Raw genomic sequence first — 15,515 nt, 5'->3', positions numbered from 1 at the left:
GGATGGAGACACAAAGTTGCATAGCAGGTCAAACTGTTCGCTTTCACTAGCCCCTACCTTCGTTGCGAATCTGTCAAAACAAGAAATCCAATGTTTCCATGTAACTGAAGCATTAGTTGAACTAGGATCAGCATCCAGTCTATTGGGACGCAAAAACTTGTCCATTTAAGAATGGTTTTATTGAAATAAATTGTAATATACTAAGTCAATTCATAACCTTAGAAACAAGGCTTTATTTCAATAAAACACGACTGATACACACAATAACACAGTACAGACTGGTCACGATTCACAGACTACGATAATGCGAACACGATTACAAATACTAGCACGATTACAAGCACGGGTAACACACAAGTTCATTTAACGATCACTCCATCCCCCTACCAAGCGGTTTTGAGTTGGAAACCTCCTACCAGGGGGATTTAAGGGGTTTTGAGTTTGAAACCCCCTACCAGGGGGTTTTGAGTTTGAAAACCCCTGCAAGGGGGTTTTAAGTTTCAAAACCCCCTACCAGGGGTTTTGAGTTTAAAACCCCCTACTAGGGGTTTTGCATTTAAATCCCCCTTTTCTATAAAACAAAAAAAAAATGCAAACGACAATCCCAAGAGCACATCTAAGGAAGATTTTTTTTATTTTAAACCCCTCTCCAAAATTTACGATAAACCCCTCTTCAATATAAAAAAGCAGATTACACACTCAAAATTGTATGAGCGTACCCAAAGAGTTTTGGAGTTTAAACCCCTCTTCAACTTGGTTTGAAGCTAAAAATACCTCTTCAATATATAAAAAAAAAGCAAATTACGCCCTCAAAATGCTATGAGCATAGCCAAAGGGTTTTTTAGTTTAAACCCCCCGCCAGCGGGGTTTGAAGCAATAAAAAATAAATCTTCAAAGTAAAAAAAATAAATTTCGCAATCAAAATGTTTTGAGCGTAGCTAAGCCCATTGGGTGTTTTGAGTTTAAATTTCCCTTCAGAGGGGTTTGATGCTAAAAAATACCTCTTCTATTTAAAAAAATATCAATCAAATTACACACTAAAATTCTTTAAGCGTAGCCAAGCCAATGGGGGGTTTTGAGTTTCAACTCCTCTCCTCCAGATGGCTTTTTTAAAAGCTTAAAACCCCTCAAGATAGTATTGAGTGAAAGCCTTTCTCTTCAATGTTATTTCTAAAGCAAACTACAGTCACCAAATTCTATGACCGTAGCTAAATGTGGTTTTGAATTTAAAAAAAAAAACAACTCCAGATATATTTTAGTTTAGCCCCCCAAAAGATGATTTTGACGATAAAACTTCCCTTTTCGATATAACATCTAAAGCAAAATAGTCACCTAATTCCAAGATCGTAGTCAAGATTAGTTACACATGTCTACCAGTGGCTGCGCTCCATTAATAAAGTGCAATGAAATTGAAAAGCACTACATGTGGCTCTACAAAGATGGCTAAGACGGATTTTAAAAGTCAGTTATAGAGACAGGTCTAAATCAAGGAAATCCTATGCCGAAGTGGGAGTCGACAACTTAGTAAGGTTGTGACAGAGCGTCGAATGAGGTTTACGGGACATGTTCTCCGACAAAATGAATTACGCATAATAAGAGTTGCGATGACATTCTAGTACAACTTGGTGCCACACTTTCATGGAGGTCCTCAGAGCAGGTGGAAAGAGGCTTCAGACGTCAGTAAGAATAGCACATTAGGTTTTTGAAATAAAACTTTTTAATAGCAAAATAATGCACTGTAGGTACCTCAGAATATGCATTTAGTTGGCTTTCAATACCAGAAATAATCCCCCCCCCAAACCCCTCCCCCCCCCGAAAAAAAATCCTGGCTACGCCCATGATTACGGGTATTGCATATTGCCGTTTTTTTTATCGCGCGTAGGATTGGCGTTTTCCATATTGAATGACATCCCAGAATGACCATTTTTTCTATATATTTCATGAGATATGTATGATTTTTCAAAAGATTTTAATAGTTTCCGGATATTTCCAGGACTTTTTCGTATATTTTGCAATTTTATGAGATTTCCAGGAGCTCCCGGTAAATCGTCAGGAGGCCGCGGGAAATCTGTTATAAGTTATAAAATGGTTTAACTTAATAATTTATACACCTAGAATTAGCGCGGGTACTATGAAATTGCGGGGCTCACTGCGGTCGCATAGGTTGCAGTGGCCTAAGGCCTGCCCTGCAAAATAGCGGCGTATGCTACGCCGCGGGTCGACTAGTACATATAAAACCAGTTGTCAAGGAAAACGAAAAGACTTGCTTGCTTAAAACTCCAGTGTGTTTCTGAAAGACGTGGAATGGTCTTGAAATACTCTGACCGATACTGGGACGTTCTAACATTGACAGCGAGAGTCTTTGAACTGTCAACAGGCTCTTTTGAGAATTTGTTGTTAACGAGATGTTAGTTGTGTCGAAGTAAAACTCGATGTTTTACTAATTATTCAATATATTCGTCGCTCTTCGGACTCCGATGTATTTTCATTTATTACTATACCATTACCTGATTAATAGATGTACAAATATGGAGCTATTTTATTTTCTATGCTAGATTTAGGTAGTATCCGAATTACAGAAGAACTAAATATATTTATGTGTCTGGATTTATGCCGTAGTCATACAGGGATATTTCTTTATGTTACGTCTAAATATGTCTACAGACACGTGATCAATATTTCATTGTTAATTGAAACACATTTTCACTGGTGGTAACTGTTAAGTAAAATTTATAGAAAATCTTTTTAGATTTTCGATATTGCATCTCAATGGTGGTGTTTCAGCTGTGTCAATCCAAAGCTTTATTTCCAGACTGAAATTAGAAATCTTGATTAAAACAATACGACTTGGGTGACTAGCACATCTTTACTACTATTTGTTTTTCTTTGTTGAGTATTGTAATCCTTCTGTACGTGGACAGGTAAAGTATCCCATTTCACACGTTGCAATCTATGGGGCAGATGATGTAAAGGTCATCTGTTAACGAGGGTGTCATGTGGTCAGCACAATGACTAACCGCCTTTACTTTTCTATAACTAATGTCAGGTAGATCTGGTATAAAGATCTCGAAATTAAAAATCCCAGTCTTCACCAGAAATCGAATCTGGGACTCCTCGGTTCGGAAGCCAAGCGCTTTACAACTCAGCCACGCGCCTCTGGACAAGAGATTATTTAAGATTAAAATAATGTGGCCAACTAACAACTTACTCTTTGCTTTTCTAAGATGCCAGGCACCCAGATAGTTGAATTCAGACATGGTAAACATTTTCTTTTATTGAACCAAAAGCCATTTTTTTGTTCAGGTCTGGTTGGGGGGGGGGGGGGGCTGCCACTTTAAAAAGAAATATGTTGACGTAAATGAGACTCGAGTTTTCATCCGAACTCTTCTAGAAATAAAGTTTCAAGTTTGAGACTTCTCTAAGGTATATTACTTCCTAAACCTAATCTCCTTCAGGAGGGGGGTGGGTGCGGTGGAGTGCAAGATTCGAACCCTGTACCATTGCGACGACAGTTCGGAACGCTTATTACACGACCAGGCATAATAATTGTCAGATGTCTTAATTATATATATATATATATATATGTACTGCTGCTTGCTTTTTGTCTCTCTTGGTTGGTGTGTTTCTTGACTTGGCTCGTTGGGGGGTATGAATCCTCAATAACACTTAACAATACTTGTTTAATTACTCAAATAAGAACAGTTACCACTAGATAGCCTACACATCAATTCCAACTCCAAATCTCCAAGAATATATCAATATTTTAATATCCAATATTGCTCAAGTAAATATTAATAAACAAAACACCAGTCCATCAACTTATAAATATATAAATGCATAAATACCAGTCCAGGAAGTAAACGTCCAACCTTCCTGGACCGGGAGCAAGACCTTACTGACAAACACATTCTCTCGCACATTCAACAAAGACTTAATCACTCAGTTCACAACACGTGCAACACTTCGCATTCATAACAAGGGGATATAACAATCATACCAAAATATCAAACTAACATTCATTCTCGCCATACCTCTCCCTGACAATAATATTACCCCAATATACAGCTTAAATGATTAGACGCCAATTTAGAGCATTTACATGTACACATTTTCCCACGCAATACCGAGGTAGGTATTGGACCTTTCAACCAATGTATTCTCTAAGGCCATCTAATACAAGAAAATAGTCAATTATATGCCTATTACGTGAGCTGAAATTCCATCTGGGCCTCAACAGACGAGAAATGTGACATTAAATGTTCCCGGAAACTCTAGCCTATGATCAAACGTTATCACCCCCTGTGACGTAACTAATACCCTTTCATACACAGGCAGAGCTTATCTATTGATTTACTTTTAGAGTTATGTTTCTTTTTTTTTTTTTGGTCAGCCTGTCGCCATCCCACTATTTCATCCACTTCCGTTTCTCTCTCTCTCTCTGTCTCTCTCTCTCTCTCTCTTGTTCTCATTTCTGGTGTTTTGTTTTCCCTAGTTACAGCGCCTAAATGGAAAGGATATTGTGCCGATTTAGTGTTCAAGTTCACATTCGAATTTCTGAAGGATGATAGAAGCAGGCGATATAATTATGTTGAACATTTTAAGTTTATTATAGGAATCGAACGGGACATTGATATTTTTAAGGAATTTATAAAAGTATAATTCCCAAGTTTTAAGCTGACAACAATATTTCTAGAGATCTAGTCCACATAATAGGTCACCTTAGCCTTCTTTTTCTTTTGAATGTTTTATTTTTAAATATTAAGTCAATTTACTATTGCACCAAACATCACTGGTTCTCAAAGAATTACCTTCGACTAAAATAGTGTTACAGTGATAAGGCTTCAGATCGATAAGATTGATTCTTGATGATTCATTCACGTAATTATTGGGATTTAGTCACTGTTACGCGTTGAATTGTTTACATTTGCAAGATTTAGACAAACCTGTTTGACAATGGTCGTATTATGGACTTAATAGATTTTAAGATTAATCTTTTATCTTGACAACATGAAATTGTCATTGGTATATTTAAGGCTATTAAAGATCAGATATTTTATTTAACCTGGTTAGATTAGACTAGTAAAAGACTAATAAAAATATTTATTTAAAATGTTTTTCATGTTTCGGATGTTCCTTCAGAGTTGAGGATAGTTTACTTCCTAGTCCAAACCTCCCGCAGGTCGACGGTAAAGAGTAAAGTAGTAACACTACATATAACACTGAACTATAACTTTCAAAAAACAAAGAAACACAATCTAATAAAATACTCAGAAAGACATAAAGACACATTTCTTATTTCATACGTTAGGACATAGTGGCAAAAAAAAAAAAAGATTGCATATTGTGCCATTAGAGCATGGGTTGCCTGAATCAGCCAGGAAAACCAATGATTAAGCAAAGTTTAGGTCTCTAATTAACATGCATGACTAGATCGATATGCGTAGGAGGTAAATCTTGTTAGAAGGAACTCTTGTAATTTATAAGGATAATGGACCAAAACAAAATTATAATATTTACACAGCAGTTTCCTAGTTTGTTTGTAAAAAAAAAAAAATATATAAACCTACAGAAATTTTAAGGTTACATGGTGTCAGTTCAATGATGGATGTCATGTCGACAGCTGAAAGTAATCCTACATAAGATCTTGGTCTTCTTGATTAGTTTCCATTTACTCTATTAATTTTCCCTTCTTTTACTGTATACATCTACTATAGTACAAACCCACCCTATCCCTCTTTGGATAATAAATTACAGTATACATTTAAGTAGCAGCTTGATATAGCTTAGTGGGAGTTATAATAGCGCTACTGGAGATTATATCTTATTTTAGTTATCGGCAATGTTGAAACAAATAATATCTTACTGAAGTGCACTGGCCATTTGTTTTGTGGTTTTATTGTTGTTTTTTTCCCGTGCTTATCAAAAGGGACATTGTCCACGCGTTTGACAATCACGTTTAATACACTACACACGCACGGGACTACTGGCTATAGCCTAGTTGTAAATGTCCAGTTGGTGTTTGTGTCTTGTTCTATGGAGTAGCGGAGTGAACTGAACTGGCCAGACTAAGTTTGGATACACAAGAAACATGTGGAAAGCTAGAGGACCAAGAAAACTGAAAGGTAAAAACATTGACTATCTACACAGATACATGTCTCTGTCTTTGATTCGTCTAGCCAACTATTGAATGAGTTGTCGTCCCGTCTTCGTACACTCGACAATGACATCACTGGAAGTTATTTATGTTTCTTCATTAACACAAACTAAAATACTCGCTGGGTCTCACATAGTGCTATATTTAAATAACAAATTAATACATACTTTGACTAGGATTGACCTTTGTACGTTTTTGTTTTCGAGTTACAAGTGATATACGCTGAGTATGGTGATCATTTTTTCTCATATCAGGCGAAGCACAGCAATGTGCCTTTCATAGCAATATGTGAGACCTCAGAAAATGTATACCAAGAAACGTTATAGCTAAGGACATTTAGAGGTGCCATGTTTACATGGAATGTTTACGTGTTGAAGTAGACAAAAAAACAGTTAAAGAAAAATAAAAAAACATATAGAATCTGTCATTCGACACAAACACACACTATATAAAACATATAGAATCTGTCATTCGACACAAACACACACTATATAAAATATAAAGAATCTGTTATTTAACAAACACATACTATATAAAACATATAGAATCTGTTATTTAACACACCCACGCACACCCCCCCCCTTTCTTCCCAATCCAGGAATGTTGAAATATTTTGCTTTCATTTCTTCATGGAAATAAATATTCTAATATATTCAAATTGAGACTCGTGGTGCTATTAGTTGGTTAAATTAACAGTACAAACTCATTTAAAATGAACTAAAACCGCGACACATTATACACGCATATGAATCACACACACACACACACACACATTGGTCTTCAGTCGTAAGACGATTATGGGTTATTCTCGTGTAAACACACACACACAAAACACATTTCGGAAACAGCAACAAATCTGAAGTTACGATGCAGTTAACGCTATGTCCCGATGAGGTCAGCATGATGGACGAGTCCAGGACTGTAAAGACTGAACAGATATAACGTCCAGCATGCATTGCTCAGATCTGTCTCTTGTAGTGGTGTCTGAGGCAACCTGGACTAGATACATCAATAGGTTTTGGGCTGGAATGTATGTCGTTCAATGTCTTGTATTTTTAGATTAATTTTTTTTTAATTTTGCATCTACATTGCAAATATAGTGATAAAAAGGTGTTTAGAACACACACATATGCACACTAACACACACATTTATGACATCTGAAAATACTTTTTTCTTAACGTCTTTGCTTTCACATAATTCACGTTTTGAAAAAGACAAATTCATTAACACTTAATTATATATATAAAAAACACATAGTAACATAGACTCTGACACACATCTATATACTCAAGTACATGATAAAAGTGCTGCTGACTATTAAGAATGTTTTTAAACTGAGTTGAAATTTGTTTTAAACTCGATACAAAAATATTTTCTTTATGCCATGATTTTCTCTTAATTTTTAGCGGCCCCCGTAAGGGGAAAAAGCCGCTATTAGGTTTGTGCAAAATGTCCGTCTGTCCGTCTGTCACACTCAGATCTCGAAAACTAGAAGAGATATGAAAAATATTATTTCATCATTAAATGCGGCTTGAAAAGTTTAGGTGCAACGGCTACTTTTGGTTTTCTAAAAGCAAACCGTTTAATTGAAAAAATTAATTATGCAAGCGATTTTTTCATAAAAATACACCAATTCTAAAACAATTACGTAAATGTAAGGGAGGCAATGTTACACAATATTCTAACAAAGATGGACGATTCTTGTGTATTTTCAGTATCACTAAGTCAAATATATTTTAAAAATGTACACGAAATGTTTACAACAAATATAAATAATAGTTAAAGATGTTTTTTCTGGTCAACTAGCTGCTAAAATTAAAAGAAAACATTTCTGTTTGTTTATAAAGGCTAATAATGCATTTTGTATGTAAATATCACGCACATTTTTTTAATGGACTTTTTTATGCAGCGATTTTCGTGCAGTAGCGTAACGTCGCTACATGATCAGGTGCTAAACCAATTCCTTAAACTTTTTTAAAAAATCAGATTTTATTTATTTTTTGTTTAGTGCCCCCATCCAAATAAAAGAAGATTATTTTTGTGCGTTTTGTCTATTGGTCGGTCTGTCCGTCACGATTAGATTAAAAAAACTAGAACTCTAAAAGCTATTGAAAATCTGTTTACACTTTAATGTTCCTCCCGTAACATCTCAATAGTTTTAAGTATCTAAAAATTAATTGTTCCGGATTTTTTTGTGTGTGCAATACTAATCCACCCCAACAAATGTTTGTTTGCTCTTCTAACTTATATTACATTCAATTTCCATGCTTAAACGTTGCAAAAACACATTATCAATAATATGTTGTTCCGTTTTTTTATGTAAATAGCATATTAATGCTAAATCAAAATCTCTATACTGACTTATATTTCATTAAGTGTAAAAATGTTCCGGATATTGTTTTATAAAGCATGAATTATGCCTAATGACGGCTTAAAATCGCATAATTTACTAACATTACACTTATATTATTTGACAATGCGTAACTATAAGTTGGTTATCAATATCAAATTGTTCCGTATTTTCATCTTTAAACAAATTTTAAAAATATCGACAATAGGTTGTTCTGGGCTTTAAAAAAAAGTAATTTACTAGAATTGATTACTGAAAATTACTTTTTAGACATTTTATTTTCTTGCTAAAACATAACATAGAAGTTTTGTAATCGATAAAGAAAGTTCCGGATTTTGTTTCTTACAAATCGTCGCCAGAAATTTCCGAATTTATTTAAAAATCTACTAACGCCAAATAATTGTTTGAACTCCCTCTTCTAATTAATTAACAAATAATCTTCTCATTTACGAAATAATGTTTTTACGGATTTTTATGAAAAATATTTTAACTCACTACTCTCTTACAGTACATTTAACTTTCTACCTAAAACATTATAAAATCTAATTATCGTTAATATTATGTTCCGATTTTTAAGGAAAACAGAATCCAAACACCAAAGTAAGGTATGAAAATCTCTCCACATGGCTGTAGTACATCTAATTTTTATAGGAGACCATCCAAAAAATTTAATTAACGGTATTACATTTAACTGAAATTCTCTTTTTCTTTTACTATTTATACAAACATCAGGAACAATCTATTATATAAACTTTTCAATTGTGTTCATACCTAAAAATTATTGCGATGTTTTGAAACGTAAAATAAAGGTTAATCTATTTTTAATAACTTTTAGTTGTTGTTTTTTTTTATATCAAGATGACGGACAGACCGACTGACAGACAAAAAGCAAAAACAATGCGGCTTTGATCCTTTTTAAATAAATTCTATTAGAACTCAGTGCACCAATGTCTATGAACCCTCGTTAAATATCTCGTGTAAATAAAGACATTTTTTTATGGTACCGGTACTAGCCTATTGTGAGGTAATGGAATTTTTTTTCTTTGACGTCATATGAATGGACTCTTTAAATGTAATGTTAAAAGAACGCACTCGGTCCACCAATGTCTATGAACACTCGATAAATGGCTCGTAATGATAAAGGCGATTTTTAGTCTAGCTAGGCCGTGTGACGTAGTGTTTTTTTTTCTTTTGACGTCATATGGAATGAATTCTTTAAAAGAAATGCTAAAAGAACGCACTCGGTGCACCAATGTCTATGAACACTCGATAAATGGCTCGTAATGATGAAGGCGATTTTAGTCTAGCTAGGCCGTGTGACGTAGTGTTTTTTTTTCCTTTGACGTCATATGGAATGAATTCTTTAAATGAAATGCTTAAAGAACGCACTCGTTGCACCAAAGTCTATGATCACTCGATAAATGGCTCGTAATGATGAAGGCGATTTTTAGTCTAGCTAGGCCGTGTGACGTAGTGTTTTTTTTCCCCTCTGACGTTATATGGAATTAATTCTTCAAATGAAATGAAAAAAGAACTCGGTATAGTAATGTTTATTAAGCCTCGTTATGTGACTCGCGTTTAAAAAAGGAATGATATCTTGATTTAGATCTAATCTAGATTTTTTAAACTAGATCTAGATTTTTATTACAGTATATCTAGATCTGGATTTATATTCTAATTAAAATTATTCTAGATTCTAGATCTAGAATTTCTAGATCTAGTTTAGACTAAAATAGACTAGATTAAGATGTAGAATTTCAATTTCTAAACTTAAAGTGTAAAAAAAAAAGTGTAGATTTTCATTTCCAAACGTTTTGATCAATATTGTAATGTTTTAATATACTAAAACTAATCTACTATTTTTTATTTAATTTAAATTTAAATTTACGGCAAATGAATCTTTGAAACATTATTACTTTTGACCATCAAAATTAAATCACCTCTTGAATATTATTTGCGAATATGCAGATCCGACAGGGATCCCACTTCGACGGGGGCCGCCTCTGAGTTTGTGTAACACAAACTCTCTTTGTAATCTTGTTTAATTTTTTTTTAAGTATATATTTTTTTTATTAAAACCTTTTCCGTACATTTCTAATATTTGTTTTGTGTGTTTCCGAATATATACAAGTTAATATTTTTGATTTACCGTGAACGTCTGCAGATACTGGTCATTCTCTTCAGACTCGTGAGATCGAAGTTTATTTTGAAGCGTTCCGAAATCAATCGAGGTGTAATCGTTGTTGTATCTGTGATTTGTTGAGGTTCAGGCAAATGTTTCCACGTCTAAATGTAGTGCTGCTGCTGCTGCTAACAGGCATTTTGTTTCTCTCCATTCACTGTCATGAAATAGTCTGGTCTAGGTCTAGGTGTAAGTAAGGATTAGCATTTATTGTGACCGCTGCTTTTAGAGTCTCGACGTTCAAATAAATTTTGAATACATTACTTGTTTATCTGTTCAAAACATAGTGTACTTTTATGACTGAGCATATTGTCATTTTATGACTGAGCATATTGTCATTTTATGACTGAGCTTATTGTCATTTTATGACTGAGCATATTGTCATTTTATAACAAAACATAGTGTACTTTTATGACTGTTCTGACGTGTTTTAAATATTTTAAATATAGAGGAAATTTTTCATTCTAAATTTCCTGAAGCTCGACGTTACAATTTGTTACTACACAAGATTTAAGAGGAATGAACTTAACATTTTCTATAATGTATATCATTTATGTTTGTTATGAATGGTGGAATAGAGTCCCAACAAACATCCACACACCGTTACTCAAGGGGACATCTTTATGGCGGACACCTGCACAACAGATGTGGTATAGTGAAGGAATATGGATCAGTTTCCCCGAATGTCTGGAAATACTATCCATCCATAATAGGGATGTAATAAATTAGATCTTTCCCAGACAGAATAATTGTTCAGATATGCTTATTGAGGCAAGCTAGCTTCCGTGGGCCTAGAGTTCCAAGGCTTTCGAGGCAAATCTTAGGCCTACATATGGTAAATCCAACTCAACTCTGAAACTCACAGTAGCTATACAGTGTCATATTATTGATATGGCGACTCCTGGGGATTGGTGGCCAGGAGCTGTTGTAAAGTTTGCACGTCTTAATCTGTCCCTCGCTCTCCTCACCCATCCACATTTTGGACAACGCATCAAGTCTATGCTAAACTATCCACATTTTTGACACCGCATCAAGTCTATGCTAAACTATCCACATTTTGGACACCGCATCAAGTCTATGCTAAACTATCCACATTTTTGACACCGCATCAAGTCTATGCTAAACTATCCACATTTTTGACACCGCATCAAGTTATGCTAAACTATCCACATTTTGGACACCGCATCAAGTCTATGCTAAACTATCCACATTTTTGACACCGCATCAAGTCTATGCTAAACCATCCACATTTTGGACAACGCATGAAGTCTATGCTAAACTATCCACATTTTGGACACCGCATCAAGTATATGCTAAACTATCCACATTTTTGACACCGCATCAAGTCTATGCTAAACTATCCACATTTTTGACACCGCATCAAGTCTATGCTAAACTATCCACATTTTTGACACCGCATCAAGTCTATGCTAAACCATCCACATTTTGGACAACGCATGAAGTCTATGCTACACCATCCACATTTTGAACACCGCATGAAGTCTGTGCTAAACCATCCACATTTTGGAGACCGCATGAAGTCTGTGCTACACCATCCACATTTTGGAGACCGCATCAAGTCTGTGCTAAACCATCCATATTTTGGAGACCGCATGAAGTCTGTGCTACACCATCCATATTTTGGAGACCGCATCAAGTCTGTGCTACACCATCCACATTTTGGAGACCGCATCAAGTCTGTGCTAAACCATCCACATTTTGGAGACCGCATCAGGTCTGTGCTAAACCATCCACATTTTGGAGACCGCATCAAGTCTATGCTACACCATCCACATTTTGGACACCGCATGAAGTCTGTGCTAAACCATCCACATTTTGGAGACCGCATGAAGTCTGTGCTACACCATCCACATTTTGGAGACCGCATCAAGTCTGTGCTAAACCATCCATATTTTGGAGACCGCATGAAGTCTGTGCTACACCATCCATATTTTGGAGACCGCATCAAGTCTGTGCTACACCATCCACATTTTGGAGACCGCATCAAGTCTGTGCTAAACCATCCACATTTTGGAGACCGCATCAGGTCTGTGCTAAACCATCCACATTTTGGAGACCGCATCAAGTCTATGCTACACCATCCACATTTTGGACACCGCATGAAGTCTGTGCTACACCATCCACATTTTGGAGACCGCATCAAGTCTGTGCTAAACCATCAACATTTTGGAGACGGCATGAATTCTATGCTACGCCATTCACATTTTGGACACGTCATCAAGTCTATGCTACGCCATCCACATTTTGGAGACCGCATCAAGTCTATGCTACGCCATCCACATTTTGGACACGTCATCAAGTCTATGCTACGCCATCCACATTTTGGAGACCGCATCAAGTCTATGCTACGCCATCCACATTTTGGACACGTCATCAAGTCTATGCTACGCCATCCACATTTTGGACACCGCATCAAGTCTGTGCTACGCCATCCACATTTTGGACACGTCATCAAGTCTATGCTACGCCATCCACATTTTGGAGACCGCATCAAGTCTATGCTACGCCATCCACATTTTGGACACGTCATCAAGTCTATGCTACGCCATCCACATTTTGGACACCGCATCAAGTCTGTGCTACGCCATCCACATTTTGGACACGTCATCAAGTCTATGCTACGCCATCCACATTTTGGAGACCGCATCAAGTCTATGCTACACCATCCACATTTTGGACACCGCATGAAGTCTGTGCTACACCATCCACATTTTGGAGACCGCATCAAGTCTATGCTACACCATCAACATTTTGGAGACGGCATGAAGTCTATGCTACACCATCCACATTTTGGAGACCGCATCAAGTCTATGCTACACCATCAACATTTTGGAGACGGCATGAAGTCTGTGCTAAACCATCCACATTTTGGACACGTCATCAAGTCTATGCTACGCCATCCACATTTTGGACACGTCATCAAGTCTATGCTACGCCATCCACATTTTGGACACGCCATCAAGTCTATGCTACAACATCCACATTTTGGACACCGCATGAAGTCTATGCTACACCATCCACATTTTGGAGACCGCATCAAGTCTATGCTACACCATCCACATTTTCAACACCGCATCAAGTCTATGCTATAAAAAAAACGTATCTGTGCGTTGAACCTGTTAATTCTTTTTTTTTTCGTCGAGTCCAGTCCTGTGTAAAATACTCTACATTTTGTCACACGTGCAGTGAGTATAATGTATAGAATCAATGACCATTATGCAATGAGCCTTTGAGTCCTCCATCTGTCCCTGATAAAAGGACTCGCCAACTGATCACACTAATCGATGTCTGGTGTTGAATCTCCTACTGCAGTGGTTCCCGTCCATTTTTATTGAGTTATTTCCCTTTTAGAGTTGGCATAGAAAGAGTTGTCTCTTTTTTTTTTTTTTTTTTGGATGGTGTATACAGGGTATACAATATTTAGGATTGTGCCCAACTGGGGATTCCTGTAATATTCAAATATATTGGAAATGTCAAACACGAGCGATGCACTTAGTAAATGAAGCTATAAATGATTGAGAAAGGAGAGGGAAAGGGTTTGAATCGGAAATTTATCGTTTCCTTGTCGGTGGATGCTCTGCGAACTTTTGGACATCGATTCAAACGTTAATTGCGCCTTTGGGAAAAAGTGGTGGCGTACATTCATGTCGTCATTTAGCACCCAAAATGTCTGGTTCAATACATTTAGCACCCAAAATGTCTGGTTCAATACATTTAGCACCCTAAATGTCTGGTTCAATACATTTAGCACCCAAAATGTCTGGTTCAATACGTTTAGCACCCAAAATGTCTGGTTCAATACATTTAGCACCCAAAATGTCTGGTTCAATACGTTTAGCACCCAAAATGTCTGGTTCAATACGTTTAGCACCCAAAATGTCTGGTTCAATACATTTAGCACCCAAAATGTCTGGTTCAATACGTTTAGCACCCAAAATGTCTGGTTCAATACATTTAGCACCCAAAATGTCTGGTTCAATACGTTTAGCACCCAAAATGTCTGGCTCAATACATTTAGCACCCGAAATGTCTGGCTCAATACGTTTAGCACCCAAAATGTCTGGCTCAATACGTTTAGCACCCAAAATGTCTGGCTCAATACATTTAGCACCCGAAATGTCTGGCTCAATACATTTAGCACCCGAAATGTCTGGCTCAATACGTTTAGCACCCAAAATGTCTGGCTCAATACGTTTAGCACCCAAAATGTCTGGCTCAATACATTTAGCACCCGAAATGTCTGGCTCAATACATTAAGTACCCAAAATGTCTGGCTCAATATATTTAGCACCCAAAATGTCTGGCTTAATAGGTTTAGCACCCAATGTTTGGCTCAATACATTTAGCACCCAAAATGTCTGACTCAATACATTTAGCACCCACAATGTCTGGTTCAATACATTTAGCACCCAAAATGTCTGGCTCAATACATTTAGCACCCGAAATGTCTGGCTCAATACGTTTAGCACCCAAAATGTCTGGCTCAATACGTTTAGCACCCAAAATGTCTGGCTCAATACATTTAGCACCCGAAATGTCTGGCTCAATACATTAAGTACCCAAAATGTCTGGCTCAATATATTTAGCACCCAAAATGTCTGGCTTAATAGGTTTAGCACCCGATGTTTGGCTCAATACATTTAGCACCCAAAATGTCTGACTCAATACATTTAGCACCCAAAATGTCTGCCTCAATACATTTAGCATCCAAAATGTCTGGCTCAATACGTTTAGCATCCAAAATGTCTGGCTCAATACGTTAAGCATCCAAAATGTCTGGCTCAATATATTTAGCACCCAAAATGTC

General features: G+C 36.4%; 1 protein-coding gene across 5 annotated transcripts in view; it reads left to right on the top strand.

Annotated features, from left to right (window-relative positions):
- The window catches only part of LOC106073239 (multiple C2 and transmembrane domain-containing protein 1-like), a 163,277-nt gene that overhangs the window by 18,865 nt on the left and 128,897 nt on the right, over nucleotides 1-15,515 (top strand). The window contains exons 1-2 of one of the 5 annotated variants that reach the window (XM_056026675.1): nucleotides 4,488-4,713; nucleotides 5,927-6,122. The exons of 3 other annotated variants lie outside the window; for them this stretch is intronic. In XM_056026675.1, the coding sequence (XP_055882650.1) occupies nucleotides 6,089-6,122 (34 nt within the window). In that variant the 5' untranslated portion in view covers nucleotides 4,488-4,713; nucleotides 5,927-6,088. Of the gene's footprint in view, nucleotides 1-4,487; nucleotides 4,714-5,814; nucleotides 6,123-15,515 lie in introns of those variants that run through there. One more of the 5 variants, XM_056026665.1, reaches the window with a different exon arrangement.

Source organism: Biomphalaria glabrata, chromosome 1, assembly GCF_947242115.1.
Source record: "Biomphalaria glabrata chromosome 1, xgBioGlab47.1, whole genome shotgun sequence".
Taxonomy (NCBI): domain Eukaryota; kingdom Metazoa; phylum Mollusca; class Gastropoda; family Planorbidae; genus Biomphalaria; species Biomphalaria glabrata.
Note: the sequence above shows the minus strand (reverse complement) of the source record. Positions and strands in the feature narration are given on the sequence as shown.